Raw genomic sequence first — 14,468 nt, 5'->3', positions numbered from 1 at the left:
TATTTGTATGCATATGCTAATAAAAGATGTTTATTATTATTATTATTATTATTATTATTATCTAGTAGATCTATTATTTGTTTCAAAATGCTGCTTTTATTTTGAAATCCGTACAAATTTTTGTCAAATTTGAAGGTGTTGTCTATGAACTCCTAACATTCTAGCTTTTATTGCCCTTTCCAGGTTATGGAAAAAGCAATATTGGTCATTCTGGAGCACAATGATTTTTCATGTTTAATACTTTGTTCTGCAAAATGTATTCTTATTTGTTGTATTTTGTTTGCTAATTTATGTCCAATACTTAAAAAAAATGTTGTTTCATTTTACCTACATTTTATCATTTATTTTATTTTTATTAAGTCTTTATCATAAATTTTATTATCATTTCACATTTTCTGTTACAAATCTCACTTACTGTTTTTCTACTGTCACCTTGTGTTTCCTTTGGCGTCCCGCCGCCATTTTGAAGTTTTGCATAATGAGCTAGGGACCCAAAAGTAGTATTTAGGTTGCTCAAAATTCAATTTTTTATGTAAACGAATTTAGAAGATAAGGGGGGGGGGGGGGGCAATTAAGCCGCAATGTATAAAAAATATATAGTTATAAAAATTATAGCTTTATTGATATACTTACCATTTCGATTTTCGATTAATTAAACTCATTTTGACACAAAGGTTCTTTGTCGCCTCTTATTTATCCTAATTATTACTCACTAGTATTGAGATCAAACTTAGTCTAATTTACACAATTTTTTACTATGTGACAATCTTATGGAAGTGTAGAGTAAGCACTATTTCTATCGCCGTTAACAAATGGATTGTTAAATTAAACATCTTACTGTCTGACATGATTTTGAATACCACACCAAAATCACATGAATATTTCTGAAGACAATTTAATATTTAAAACTATTTATTCAATTGATTCTTTTACATTTATAGTCACACTGTTTTAATTTTATAAATCTTCCAAAGGATTTTTTAATTTAATAATTTTCTTCAGTGTTTATCAGTTTATGTCATAGCCATAGTGACTGAAGTTTGAGTCTGAGTGATTGTAGTTAAATTGAATAAATAGTACATACCATACGTTAATCCGTATGATGAACTAGGCACTTAAGTTTAACCTAAGTAATAGCGTGGTCTATGTTAATCAATAATGATAATTCTCCTCCTTAATATGAATTCGAGTGCTAAAATATAGAATGCTGTAGTACCTAATACTAGTGTGTTCTTTAAAGCAATTGATAATTCGTTGCCGCAGATATTCTTTACCCTATACCGGTGATGGGTACACTTTTCCCTTTAAATTACTCCATAAATAAAATTTAGGAGGCGTCATCGGGCAATCTCATCGGTCAGTAACATGGTCCTACGCCCCTGAACAACTGGTCAGAGAACATTGTAAATAATTCTCTGGTTTTTTCACCGGTACAATGAGCCGATAGTCTATCAAGAAACCAAGTTTTCATTTAAGTAATTGTTTTTCTTTTGTTTTCAGAAAAAGTTACCCTGATCACTTAACACGTTGATGTTTATGGTATGTTAATGTAAAACCGTGTGTCACTTAACAATCATAATGAATCATTTACTGTATATTACAGAGACTTTTCAGCTGACTGTGATATATGAAGAGGTATGCACCGTTGACAATTGACTTCCTTGGTTGCCGAAAATAACTGTATAGATGATAAATTCTCATATAATAAAAATACAATAACATATATAATGAACTTCCAAGAATATAGGCGCTCTATTTGCGTATTTTATGCTTTCATGCTGGTGGTGCGTGCATATTTCCATTTAAGTCATAATCAGAATGTCAAAACTTGTAATATTTCAACTCTTAATGCCGACAGTACTATGTCTGTAATTATGACTAATAATTATATGATTAGAGAGCCTGGTATTATTGTCTTATGAATCCCACCTAAATAAATAATTACACTGGCCCGCCAAATTAACCGGACAACGAAAATCTTGTTCAAATTCAATCCTTAATAACTTATTCAGTATTGCATCGATTTTAATAATTTTTTGCCAAAAATTTATTAAAAAGTTGAATTTTACTCTAAACCTTTAAACACCCTGTGGAAAAAATTGACCATCGGGTAATTATTCTTTTTGCTGTATTTTCAAGCCTCATCTTTTATAACTTTTTCTTGTTTCTTAATTCATTCCCATATCTGTATTCTTAAAAATGATGCACTGACTTGAAGGAAACAATGCAATAATGCACTATTACCACAAGCTTGAATAACAACTCATTATTTCGGGCATACATTTAACTAAAGAAGCATTCGCATCTTGGGGTATTTCTTGCCACTCGTTTGTCAATGCCTCTTCTAATGCGGCCCTCGGGAAGTTTGAAACTCGCCGCAGTTCTGCCTAACTGAAGAGTTAGGAGCTGGGAACTTGACAGGCTTTAAACCTCCCATTATGTATCAGACTCGCCTAACTTTGAGGCAGCAGGTCAAATACTTGGGAGTTACTTTAGACAGCAAGCTCACGTAGAGCAGGCAGTTAATAAGGCAACAGCCTTAATATGGCAATTACGGCGAACAATAAAAGGTACAAGATGGGGTCTAAAACCCTACGTTCTTCAGTGGCTTTATACTGCAGTCATACGATCGAGGATTTCGTACGGATCCGTGGCATGGTGGCCAGCCGTATTGAAGGTCATTAACGCCCAAAAGCTGACCAGACTGCAAAGACTAGTCTGCTTGGGAATTACTGGAGCTATACGAATAATACCTGCAGCACCACTAAATATTCTTCTTGGGCTACCGGACCTCCCAGTCTGGATTGAGAGTGAGGCCATGGTGGCGCATAAGAGGATGAAGGATAGCGGAGGGTGGCGTAATGTTCACTTAGGACACGGCCATTGTGTGATTGTGACGATTGCTCTCAGGATGTGTAAGAACATACCAGTTCTGACATCCAGATGCACTACAGAAAATGGCAAAACTAAGGTTAAAAAAGGGGTTTCAAGTCGAAATCCCGACAAGGAAAGAATGGTCGGCGAACCAAATTAAAGAGCCAAGTGGTTTCCAGGTCTGGTACACAGATGGATCATGGATGAAAAGCACCAATTCAGCCGGAGTGTACAGGATGGAAACGAACACAGGGCAATCCTTCCCGCTAGGGAAACACATCACAGTTTTCCAAGCGGAGGTGTTTGCTATACTCGAAGTAGCAAACAAACGAGAGGCATTGGAAGGTAACGGGGGGATTTGCATCTACTCCGATAGTCGAGCTGCCCTCAAGACGATTCAGAAACCCAGGGCCAGCTCAGCGCTAGTCCAGGAATGCAGAGACGCATTGGAAAGGCTTGCAGTACACAAAGAAGCGAGACTGAGGTGGGTCCCAGGTCACCAGGGTGTTAAGGGCAATGAGCGGGCCGACGAACTGGCAACACAAGGTCTCGTAGGCCCCGAACCTTGACTCGGTCTTAGCAAAAAACAAATCTTCCAGGCACTTAATAATTGGGCCTGGGAAAAGACAAGGAAGAATTGGAAGACAGAAGGATGTAGACAGTCCAAGGAAATGATACCAGACCATGACGGCTCTAAAGCAAGGCTACTGCTAACAAAGACCGAGTATCAGAGTATCAAAGACTTGGTGTTAATCCTGACTGGGCACAACAGTTTAAACAGGCATCTACACCTTTTTGGTATACGAAAAAGCCCACTCTGTCTGAATTGCGGTACAGGGGAAGAAACTTCATACCAGCCTGAGAAAGAAAACTTTTGGAGCAACGACACTCCAACGGGAAGATCTTAAAGATCTGAACTGGGACAACGTGCAAGCCTTTATTAAGGACGGGCCGACTCAGTGAAGCCCGCGCATTGGGAGTGGAGTCGAAAAGGGACTGTTCAGGCCTACTTGCCGAGCTCTAGCTCCATGTAATGAGTTCGAGCAAACTCAAGGCGAAGCCTTCGATGACCCGCATCTAATAAATAGAGCACCTGTATTAGCCATGGGAGATGATTAAAATATTAATCCGCTAACCTTCTCCGTATGGTAATAGGTGAAACCAAGGTATCGTGAACATTTGTCAGTCTTCTTACAACAGCTGGAGCAGAAGCTATTCACTCTCGAAGAACTTAAAGAAATCGATCCTCAACTGCGTTTGTGGCCCTTCGTATTCCTGTCCAGGTCTACTTGAATAATAACCAGTTTATCTGAACCTTTATATTGCATCGGATACCGTAATGTACTGAATGGCCGAGCCTTTCTGCAATATACCTAATCGGACGACCATCGTCTCGTAGAGCGATGGGTTGTGAAAAATACCTTAAAAACGCTTTAAAAAACTCAAAATTGTTCAGCAAAATTAAATCTGTAATTCGTTGATGCTATGGAGACTTCTACATATTTCTTTTGTTGTTTCCTTTAAGCCAGTGCTTTTTCTTTAAGAATACAGATGTCGGTATGAATCAAAAAACAAGTTGTAAAAAAAAGATGGGGCTTAAAAATGCAGCAAAAAGAATCATTATTCGGTTGTCAATTTTTTCCACAGGGTGCTTAAAACCTTAGACTAAAATTCCACTTTTTATTTACCCCTGTCTAACAACAAATCAGTTGAAACTTTTTGTAGCTTTGATATTAAAAAATTGTGACAATAAAACGGCAAAGGAACTCGGCAAAAAATTATGAAAATCGATGCAATACTGAAAAAGTTATTAAGGATTGAATTTGAACCAAATTTTCGTTGTCCGGTTAATTTTGCGGGCCAGTGTATTTATTATTCAAGCAATTCAACAGATTTTAGGTTTCGATGTAGATTTTGTTAATTCAGTACAGTTTTCAAATCACACTGGATACTCAAGTGTAAAGGGTCACGTAATTACAGAAAATGAATTGGAGGAATTATTTATTGGCTTAAAAGAAAATGGCATAGCTCGATATACCCATTTACTTACTGGTTATGTTGGTTCTCCTGGATTTCTAAAACAAATCGCTAACATACTTCAACATCTAAAACATGAGAATCCTAACATAATATATGGTAAAAAGATATACTGCTTGAACAAACACTCATCTGTTTTGAAACTTGATGTTTTTAGTGTGTGATCCTGTTATGGGAGATAATGGTGAAATGTATGTACCCCAAGAACTTTTGCCAATTTATAAGGATATAATTTTGCCTTTAGCAACTGTACTAGTTCCAAACTTATATGAAACTGAGCAGCTAACAGATATTAAAATTGATACTGAGGAAAAGGTATGGGAGGCTATAGAAGTACTGCATAAAAAGGGAATACAGGTTGTGTGTGTAACATCTCTCGAGCTACCTGTCTGTAAGGGTAAAATATGCATTTTTGCTAGTTCAAAAAAGAAAGGTGGGTTTTAAAAAAGTGATTTCCACTCAAACACAAATGTTTCTAACCCATTGCATTTTTAGGGCATGAGAGTGATCTTAGACTTAAGATGACTATTCCAAAGATTAATGAGACATTTACAGGCTCAGGAGATCTGTTTGCCGCTTTACTACTTTGTTTTTTGTATAAAAGTGGATCTAACCTTAAAGACTCTTTAGAGAAAACTGTGGCTGCTTTACAGGCAGTGTTAACAAGAACATTCAATTTTACTAGTGGTAAGTATGCAGTTAATCACTGTGCTATTAATCTTATTGAAGAAATTGGCCGATTCATCATCTTATTTTATATTCCAAGTAGCTCAATTCTACAGTGTGTCCCAGGATGAGAGAATTTATACGTAAAAATGACAAAAAACTTGGGGTTGAAATTTGACCGTTTGGCTTGATTAAAAAATAAAATTTAGCATTATTTTATTTTTAAAAAATCAAGCATGCCTTGATACGAGCATTTTTTAAATTTTATGAGTAGGTAAAGTAGTATTATAAGAAAAAGTTTTTTAGAATGCAAAATTATGCCCGAATACGAAATTTCATAACCATAGGCCTACTTTGATTTTTACGTTTTGTGTACCAATTAATTTTTTTATTCTTTTATATTAATTATTTTAACTAATTTATTTGTTTAATAGTTAAATCACTGATCTAAGACTTACAAACCATCCTCAAAAATATGTTTGTAATAAAATGTACATGGTACGTCTAATTTAACAAGAAAATTTATTTTATTTAATTATTTTAAATTTATTCAATGTAGCTAACTCTATTATCGAAACATTTTTCAATATCTTTCCTAAACATTTTAAAAGAATTTCTAATTTCTTCAATGGAAATTGAATTACAAGCATATCTAATTCTTTGTTTTAGTAATTCCCTGTCATTTGGTAATGGCTCGGAATAAACAATTTGCTTGAGCCGGTCCCATAAATAAGAATCAGAAATGGTTAAATCAGGTGACCTTGGCGGCCACTCAATTGGGCAGTGGCTTCCAATCCATCGATTCGGAAAAGTTCTATTCAACCATTCTGCTACTTGAATAGTGGAGTGCGCTGAAAAAAAAGTGCCCTCAAAAAGTTTCATTTGTTCTCGCAGGAGATATTGTTACTTCGACTTGCGGATAGCGGATATTTTTAACGAAAAAGATTTTAAACGTAATTTAACGACATACTATTTCCACTACCATACGATTGCACAATGAAAATTTTCATTTGTCTGTAAATTCTGATATTATTAATAACTTTTATAAACTTTACAATAAGATTAGATTAGCTGATAATAACAATGACAAAAGAATGACAGTTTACGTTTTTTGTACATAACTTTGACAGTGACAATGTTTTATAGTAGCTGCCACATTTAATTGAGAATGTTTACATTTTAAAAAGTTCGACAAAAACTCGTAAATGCAGCAAAAAAGAACCCAATATAATAAGCGGCATGCATTCCACAACAAAAAATTCCTACCGATCGTAAAAAGAATTAGTTCAAAGGCAATAATTTACACCGTTTAAACTTAAAAAAAAATCAAGTGGGGTGAGATCGGGAGAACGTGCCGGCCACTCGATTGCACCCCTTCTACCAATCCATCAGTTTGGAAAATTGTCATCTAAGTACTGGCGTACATTACGGGCATAATGTGGGGGAGCACCATCTTGTTGCATCCAGATTCTTTCATCATACAAATCTGGATCGAACTGACTCGGATATAAGGCACGTAAGACTGGAACTAGTTCATGTTCAAGAAATTCTAGATATCTTTCCCCAGTTAAAGTATCATTGAAGAATATGGGCCCTATAACTTGCCTGCCAATTATGCCAGCCCAAACATTAGTTTTCTGGGGATATTGTGTATTAGTTTCCCTTACCTAGTGTGGGTTCTCGTCAGACCAGTAGCGACAGTTCTTATTAACATGGCCATTTAGGGTGAATGTAGCATCATCAGAAAAAAGGATCCACTCCGAAGATATGCGATTTTCGTCAATGGCGTTCATCATTAATTCACAGAACTGAACTCTGCGATCTGGATCGTCTTCCAATAACTCTTGAACGGGTTGCATTTTATAAGGTCGTTTGTTTGCACTTTTTAAAATTTTTAGCACAAATTTATGATGAATAGAGTTTTCGCGAGCTACTCTTCTGGCTGCAGTTATCGGATTTTCTTCCATCGCTAACAATACATTTAATTGGGTTTTTTCATCGATTTTAGAAGATCTTTGTCTTGAAACATCCCTCACGTGCCCAACTTCTCGAAATCTGCTTTCGATTTTACTAACCGTACCTTGGTTAATAGGTGGCAAATCTGGATATTTCTGCCTGAATAAGTAGGCAACCTCTAGCTGAGTACGACTTCTGTCCCCATAACCAATCATCATTTAGATTTCAATCTTGTGGGATTCGGATAAATAAGGCATTTTTTCAATATAAGTTAACTTATTTAACAACTGGTTGAAATTCACTTTAACAGTGACACTACAACAATGTCAGGAAATGTCTCGATACCAATAAAATAAACAAACACGCCAAAAATTTACCAACACAAAATATTTCGAGACTTTTAATAATTTAATGGTTTTTATTTTTTTTTCGTATTTCTTCTTTAGATAATCACAAAAGTAAATAGGGCAATTTAATCAGGAAAAAGGGCTCTTTTCAATGAGATTTTAAAAAAAGTGGCTTTCCATTTGAAAAAAACAAGTTTGGGTTAATTTGGACCCCCCCTGTAGGTGAAAAAATACAAAAACTATCTTGAAATGTGAAAAAAAATAAACAAAAATCGACAGGTCTCAGGAATTTTGCGAGATAAAATTTGATTAGTTTTAACTGAATTTATTCCAGTTAAAGTCACCACACTGTATGTTTGTATGGGTATGCTATGTAACGCTTTTGTAAATGGATTCCGTAAATAAATAAATAAATGAATGTTGATAAATCAGACATCGATAGTAAAGTAGAAGCTATAAATAGTACTAATAAGGTTAAGGAACTCACTGACATTTCTAAAAACATAAAGATCAGTAATGAACTAAGGATGTGGACAATAAACTATAATAATGAAGTTTTTTTACTAAAAGAATTCCAAATATCAATTCAGATCTCAGAATAATAAAATCACGTAACGTTAAACAGTCGTGCAAACCTGTCTTCTTGGCTTCGCATAAAAAATATTTCACCAAACTTAGAACATTGTCACCTGAACATTGTTTGGTGACTTAGAACTAAGTCACCAAAAAACCTTTGACCTTTGCATTTCACACCTATAAAAGCGCCATCTATTAAGTGTTTATAACATTCGCGTATAAAACAACTATGTTTAAGACCAAACGAGGAGAAAGTATACTCAAAGTCAAAGTTTCACAAATCAAGCGTCTATTAAAAGATTACGCAATATTTTAGTCAATAACGGTACATGATGTTGTAGACATATTATATTTTATATTCTTATTTATGTTAGTGAGAGTCAGTGTGTAGTTTTTGTATTTAGATGAGGTCTGATGATGCCCTAATGCGGCGAAACGCGTAACCTTTAAATAGACGCTTGATTTGTGAGACTTTGACTTTGAGTATACTTTGGTCATATATCTAAGTCTCTTTGAGAATAATGGATGATTATTTTGAACTATGTTTAACACTTTTATTAGAGATAAAATTATTATTAAATAGATTTATCTAATGTCTCCATTTTCGAATGACATTTATTTAGGTTTATTACTACCATGTTGGTTTTTACGAAGTGCATATGCTATTTTAAGAAAAACATACTGGAATTTCGATTTAGTCTGTGATATTTCTAATTTATTCGTGTTTATAGTATAATTGTAAGACAAAATTGAGCTACATTTTTTTTAAATCTTAATTTTAGGAATTTTTTTTTTACTCATATAAAATCTTTAATATTCTGAAGAGGCATCAAAAATGAGATGCGCATGTAAAGTCCAGTGCAACGATATATTAGAATGGTCACCCGTCAAAACACCAGCATTCCACCTGCCAAACAATGTCATCCACCTTCTATTTACATTGTTTGAGAAGTAAAATGCTGGTGTTTTGACGGGTGACCATTCTAATATATCGTTGCACTGGACTTTACACTTATAACATGACGCAAAATTTGTTTCGCAAGAAAATATTCACGGAGAGAATCCTAAAATAATCTTTCCCTAAATAATAATCATTATAAATATGATCAGCTAAACCGTCATGGCCCCTATCCTATTGTTTTGAATTTCATTTATCTTCTCTTTTTACCAAAGGTATAAAGGCTTATAAACATTGGATATCTCTATGAGTGTGATAAAATAATCTCAGCCGAATACAAATTGATGTTGATTAAAATATTTATATTTTACAATTGTATTTATATAGTCTTATTTAAATAATAAAACAATAATATAACATTAATAAAATAATTTTACGAATGCTTTGTTATGGACTGGAATCGAGTTTATAATTTTATATAAAACTATTAAACAAGTTTAATGAAATAAAAATATGTTATTAGTGTGGCCTCTTTTTGAGCTTATACAAGTTATATAAATGCTTATCAAGTATAAGATCAAGTTTAACGACAATTAAGTTTTTGTATATTATTATACATGATGTTTGTATTACGCAACTATTGTGCCAAAATGTTAGGGTGAGTATATCTTGCGAAAACAAACGGTTTTTTCTATTTAACCCTTAGACGCATGCGTTCAGTGATAAAAGCGCATTAAGGTCCACGCAGTGGTATCCAACCTCAGACAAGGGGAAATGTGTTTGTACCGGAAACCGTGTTAGTAAATGGCATAAAAACTTAAGGAATATTTGGGAGAGTTTATTAAAAAAAAATGTTTTAATTTAAAAGAATGTTCAAAATTTTAACCACCCGCTTCAATGCAAGCGTGACAGTACCATTGTACCATTTCCTCCTGCACACGTTGAAAATCCGTGAACTCTCTCCTCTGTTTGAAGCAAAGTGTCGTACACAAGCGCCTTCATGTGACCCCATAAAAAGAAGTCGCATGCGGTTAGGTCTGGTGAACATGGCCCTGCCAATCTGCATGGTCAAGGTGCGAGGTACTGTATCTCGGAACGTACTCATCGCAGAGGCTTGCGGTAAAAAATATTATTACTAAAACGGCCAAGAGAAAAACCTGGAAAATATTTTAAGACGTAAATGCGGTCTTGAATCAAAAAAAGTAAAGTTGTTGTGAATTTCGATATATTAACCTAACAAAAAAATTCTTGACCTTTAACTATATGACAACTTTAAAACTACTTACGACTTTAAAACTATATGACAATCTGAAACTTTTTGCTGTATCTCTAAAAATAAAGTGATGGGGGGTATTCAAAGGTTTCCATAAAAAATACCTTGTATCTTAGAAATGGCTTAGTCGACTTTAACACAATTGTGTTCTTTAAAAAGATCCCTTCTTGGGCTTTAAGTGTTTTATTTCCTCAAAAAAATTAAATGCATGGGTATGACTTTTTTCATGTAAAAGTAGGTAAATGATGCCTAAACAAGCTCGCGAAAATCGCATCTTAATATCTTATTCCTAACCTAGAATTTAGGCCAAACAAAATTTCATACAAAAATCCTATACTTATTTTTTTTTGGCAATTATTAGCAGGCCATGGAAAGACGCCATGAAAACAAAAAAAGACAAATATTTAATGAAAACATAAATATACCTCAAATTGCCAATAGTTTGGCTTACTTTTGTACAATTTTTGTCGTAATAATGCGTTTTATGAACGATGAAGCTGTGGGTTTGCTTGCAGTTTATTTTGAATGTCTTCAGAATGCCGCAGTAGCAAAAGGAGTTTAGGCGGCTCGATATTCTTTCATAGTCGGCGTCCTTGCGAAGTGAGAACTTTTCTCCGATTAGTGTCTAACTTACGAGCCAATAATAGTTTTAAGCCTACATTTCAACGGCAACGAGACTTGGAATAACCCAAGAAAATGTTAACTACGTACAAAGGAAATTCTCATGTTAGCACTTGAGTTTGGCATATCACGAAGAACGGTTCAAAATATTTTGAAAGACGATAGGTATGTTTAAATGACCGTCACAATATACTGACTTATTTGAATTTATCTACTATTTAATTTAATTTTAACTAGTAATTTTAATTAATTTTCCAATGCACCCATATCATGTCGTTTTGCATCAGGCCTTAAAAGAGGAAGACTTTGATCGGAGGTTGGACTATTATCATTGAATTTTTATTCAAAATTCTTTGGACCGATGAAGTTACCTTTAATAGCGACCGTAGAGTCAATCTGCACAATATGCATTACTGGTTTGCAGAAAATCTGCATTGGTTGCGTGAAGTTCAGCACCAAGGTCGTTGGAGCTTAAATGTGTAATGTGGTAAAAATAGTGTGTACTGGGAAGCAGAATTATTAGGCCATACTTTTTCGAACAATCCTTAAATGGCAATGTCTGTCTTAACTTGACCAATCAATTGCCGCCGTTGCTGGAAGATGTGCCATGGCAAAGCATATTTGCTTCTTATATGCAGTTAGATGGGTGCCCCACACATTTTGCGATTGCTGTACGAGATCACATTAATGCAGTTTTTCAACAGCGGTGGATTGGAAGAGGAAGTCTCTTTCCATGGCCTCCACAATCACCAGATTTAACTTGTCTTGACTTTTATTTATGAGGTCGAATAAAGGACATCCTGTTTCACAGTTAACCTACGACCCGAGAAAATATGAAAAACCGTATTCAGCAGTGCAATAAGGAATATACCCAGAGCCGAAATTGAAGCTGCAGTTCTGTCTACCCATGACTTCAAGAATGTATAGAGCATAATGGTCAACATTTTGAACATCTACGGAGGCAATTAAAACCTCTTTCTTTTAATTCGGTCCTTTTCAGGGCCACAAATTAATATAAAAGAAAATTCGAAAAAAATTAATTTAAATATTCATATAAAATTTTCTTTTTCTAAATTTTTGGTTAGGAATAAGATATCGAGATGCGGTTTTCGCAAGACTATTTGGGCATCATTTAGCTAAGTTTACATGAAAAAATAAATCATACCAATGCATTTAATTTTTTTGAGAAAATTGACCATTTTTGTCGGAATGTTCAAAAAAGCCATCTGGCGGCGACATGTGAAACTAACAAAATTCGAACAGTCAAAGCCCAAGAATGGCTCTTTTTAAAGAACACTTTAGTGTTAAAGTCGATTAAGCCATTTGTAAGATACAGGGTGTTTCTTGAGGAAACCTTTAAATACCCCCACCACTTTATTTTCAAAGATACAGCAAAAAGTTTCAGATTGTCCTCTACATTAGAGGTCAAGTCTTTTTTGTTATGTTAATTTATCAAAATTCACAAAAACTCTAATTTTTTAGACTCAAGATCGCAATTACGCCTCGTAGCGGTCATTTTAGAAACTTAAAAATATTTTTCAGGTTTTTCTCTTGGCCGTTTTAGTAATAATATTTTTTACCGCAAGCCTCTGCGATGAGTGTGTTCCCAGATACAGAACCTCGCATTCTTAGTTGGCCAGCCTGTACATACTTTAAAGCTTTTTCTTCTGATACCTATTAGTACCGAAATAAGGCGCATGCGCCTGTGGGTTAATAAGAAAAAAACATTTTTTCACCCTCACATTTTGGCACAATAGTTTCGGAATACCCTGTATAGCGTGCTATATGATAATTTCAAGTATATTTGTGCTGCTTGGGTACTGCATTACACCCTCAGTCAGATGGCATGGTGAAACGAATGAATAGAATATGAAAGCACAGGAGGTTCCACTGCTCCAATAGTGATGGGAAGAGAACTATGTCTTATATGCTTTCTGAAGTTTGGTTGCCCGCTAGAAACCGATGTTGCCGGGGAAGATAACATCAGTGAGTTGCGTAGAAGAATTGATGTAATTTATAGTCAAGTGCGCTTTGTCATTCAAGATGCCAGCGGCCGCCAAGGGATAAAGGGCGAGTCATACTCTTTAACAGACTGGCAATCCAACCAGAGTAGGACTTAACATTCGATGAATACAAGGCCCTTCATTTTAATTTCATAAGAGTCGGTGTGACTTGTAGAGTGCAGCAAGACGGTTTCCTGCTCTTGGTGAACATGCGCTGGCACATTGCGTGACTAAGGATTTACAAATATCTGGAGGAATAGCTGAGGCTTTCCGTGGAAACTTCAGAAAAATTCAAGAGCTGCGCCGATCTGCCTTCAGAGTCGGGCAAGCACTCAAGATAGCTGATGTTCTATAGAAAGATTTATCTGGTTAGCAAAGAGGCGTCACATCGGAAGCCAACCTATAAGGAAGTCTTCGACACTTTGTGTTCTCTAAAGGAGAATCTGCTTGTCGAACATCTGAGAAGCCTAGCAATTCCCAAACTCGCATACGGATTTGATAAATGGAGGATAATGCGCAGCATGTTAGAAGTGGTTTTCAGGTCTCTAGGCGTGCAAGTTTCGGTATACTGTTATACTCCTCAACGTTGTTCTTTGGAGAATAGCCTCTATTGTTATTTTTATGAGAGCTCTTCTATTCCCTACAAAGAGCAATGCATCTGTGAACCATCTGCCGATATCAACATCCACCATAGGCACCAATTAGTTGTGATACAGGTTGTTTATCTTCCCGCTTTTACACTGCCGGTTCTGTTCGTTTTTTAATTTTTACACATTGAAATCTATAATAAACTAATCCGACTATGCTGTATAAATGTTGTGCACCTGGATGTCGGGGAAATTACTCTGAAAACAGGCCTAAAGTTCATGTGTTTAGTTTTCCAAAAGAGAGTGATTTGCAAAACAAATGGTTATGAGCAATTCCGCGAAACGGTTTAGTGTCTGGTAAATACTCTAAAGTGTGTGAATTTCATTTTCCTAAAGTTAATCTAATTTGCAATATATTTCTATAAGCAAGATCGTACCCAAGATCCCAAAACAGGTAAAATTATTTTAGTCTATGTAAGAAAATCCCGATTAAGGAAAAATTCTATTCCAACTATTTTTCCAAATTGTCCAGATTATTTTTCGGAAAAATAAGAAAGAAAAATACGAGGAACTTGGCCAGTTACGTCTTTTGCAAGCTTTAGAGCAAACTAAAACAAGAGTTCAATATTC

General features: G+C 35.1%; 1 protein-coding gene across 2 annotated transcripts in view; it reads left to right on the top strand.

Annotated features, from left to right (window-relative positions):
* LOC126745472 (pyridoxal kinase) overlaps nt 1–14,468 on the top strand; it is a 35,324-nt gene that overhangs the window by 15,166 nt on the left and 5,690 nt on the right. For both annotated transcript variants that reach the window (XM_050453328.1, XM_050453327.1), the window contains exons 3-5: nt 4,767–5,010; nt 5,069–5,344; nt 5,407–5,598. In XM_050453328.1, coding sequence (XP_050309285.1) covers nt 4,767–5,010; nt 5,069–5,344; nt 5,407–5,598 — 712 coding nt within the window. The remainder of the gene's footprint in view (nt 1–4,766; nt 5,011–5,068; nt 5,345–5,406; nt 5,599–14,468) is intronic.

Source organism: Anthonomus grandis, chromosome 16 (genome assembly GCF_022605725.1).
Source record: "Anthonomus grandis grandis chromosome 16, icAntGran1.3, whole genome shotgun sequence".
NCBI lineage: Eukaryota > Metazoa > Arthropoda > Insecta > Coleoptera > Curculionidae > Anthonomus > Anthonomus grandis.
The sequence above is the reverse complement of the archived record's forward strand: the minus strand, read 5'-3'. Positions and strand labels throughout refer to the sequence as shown.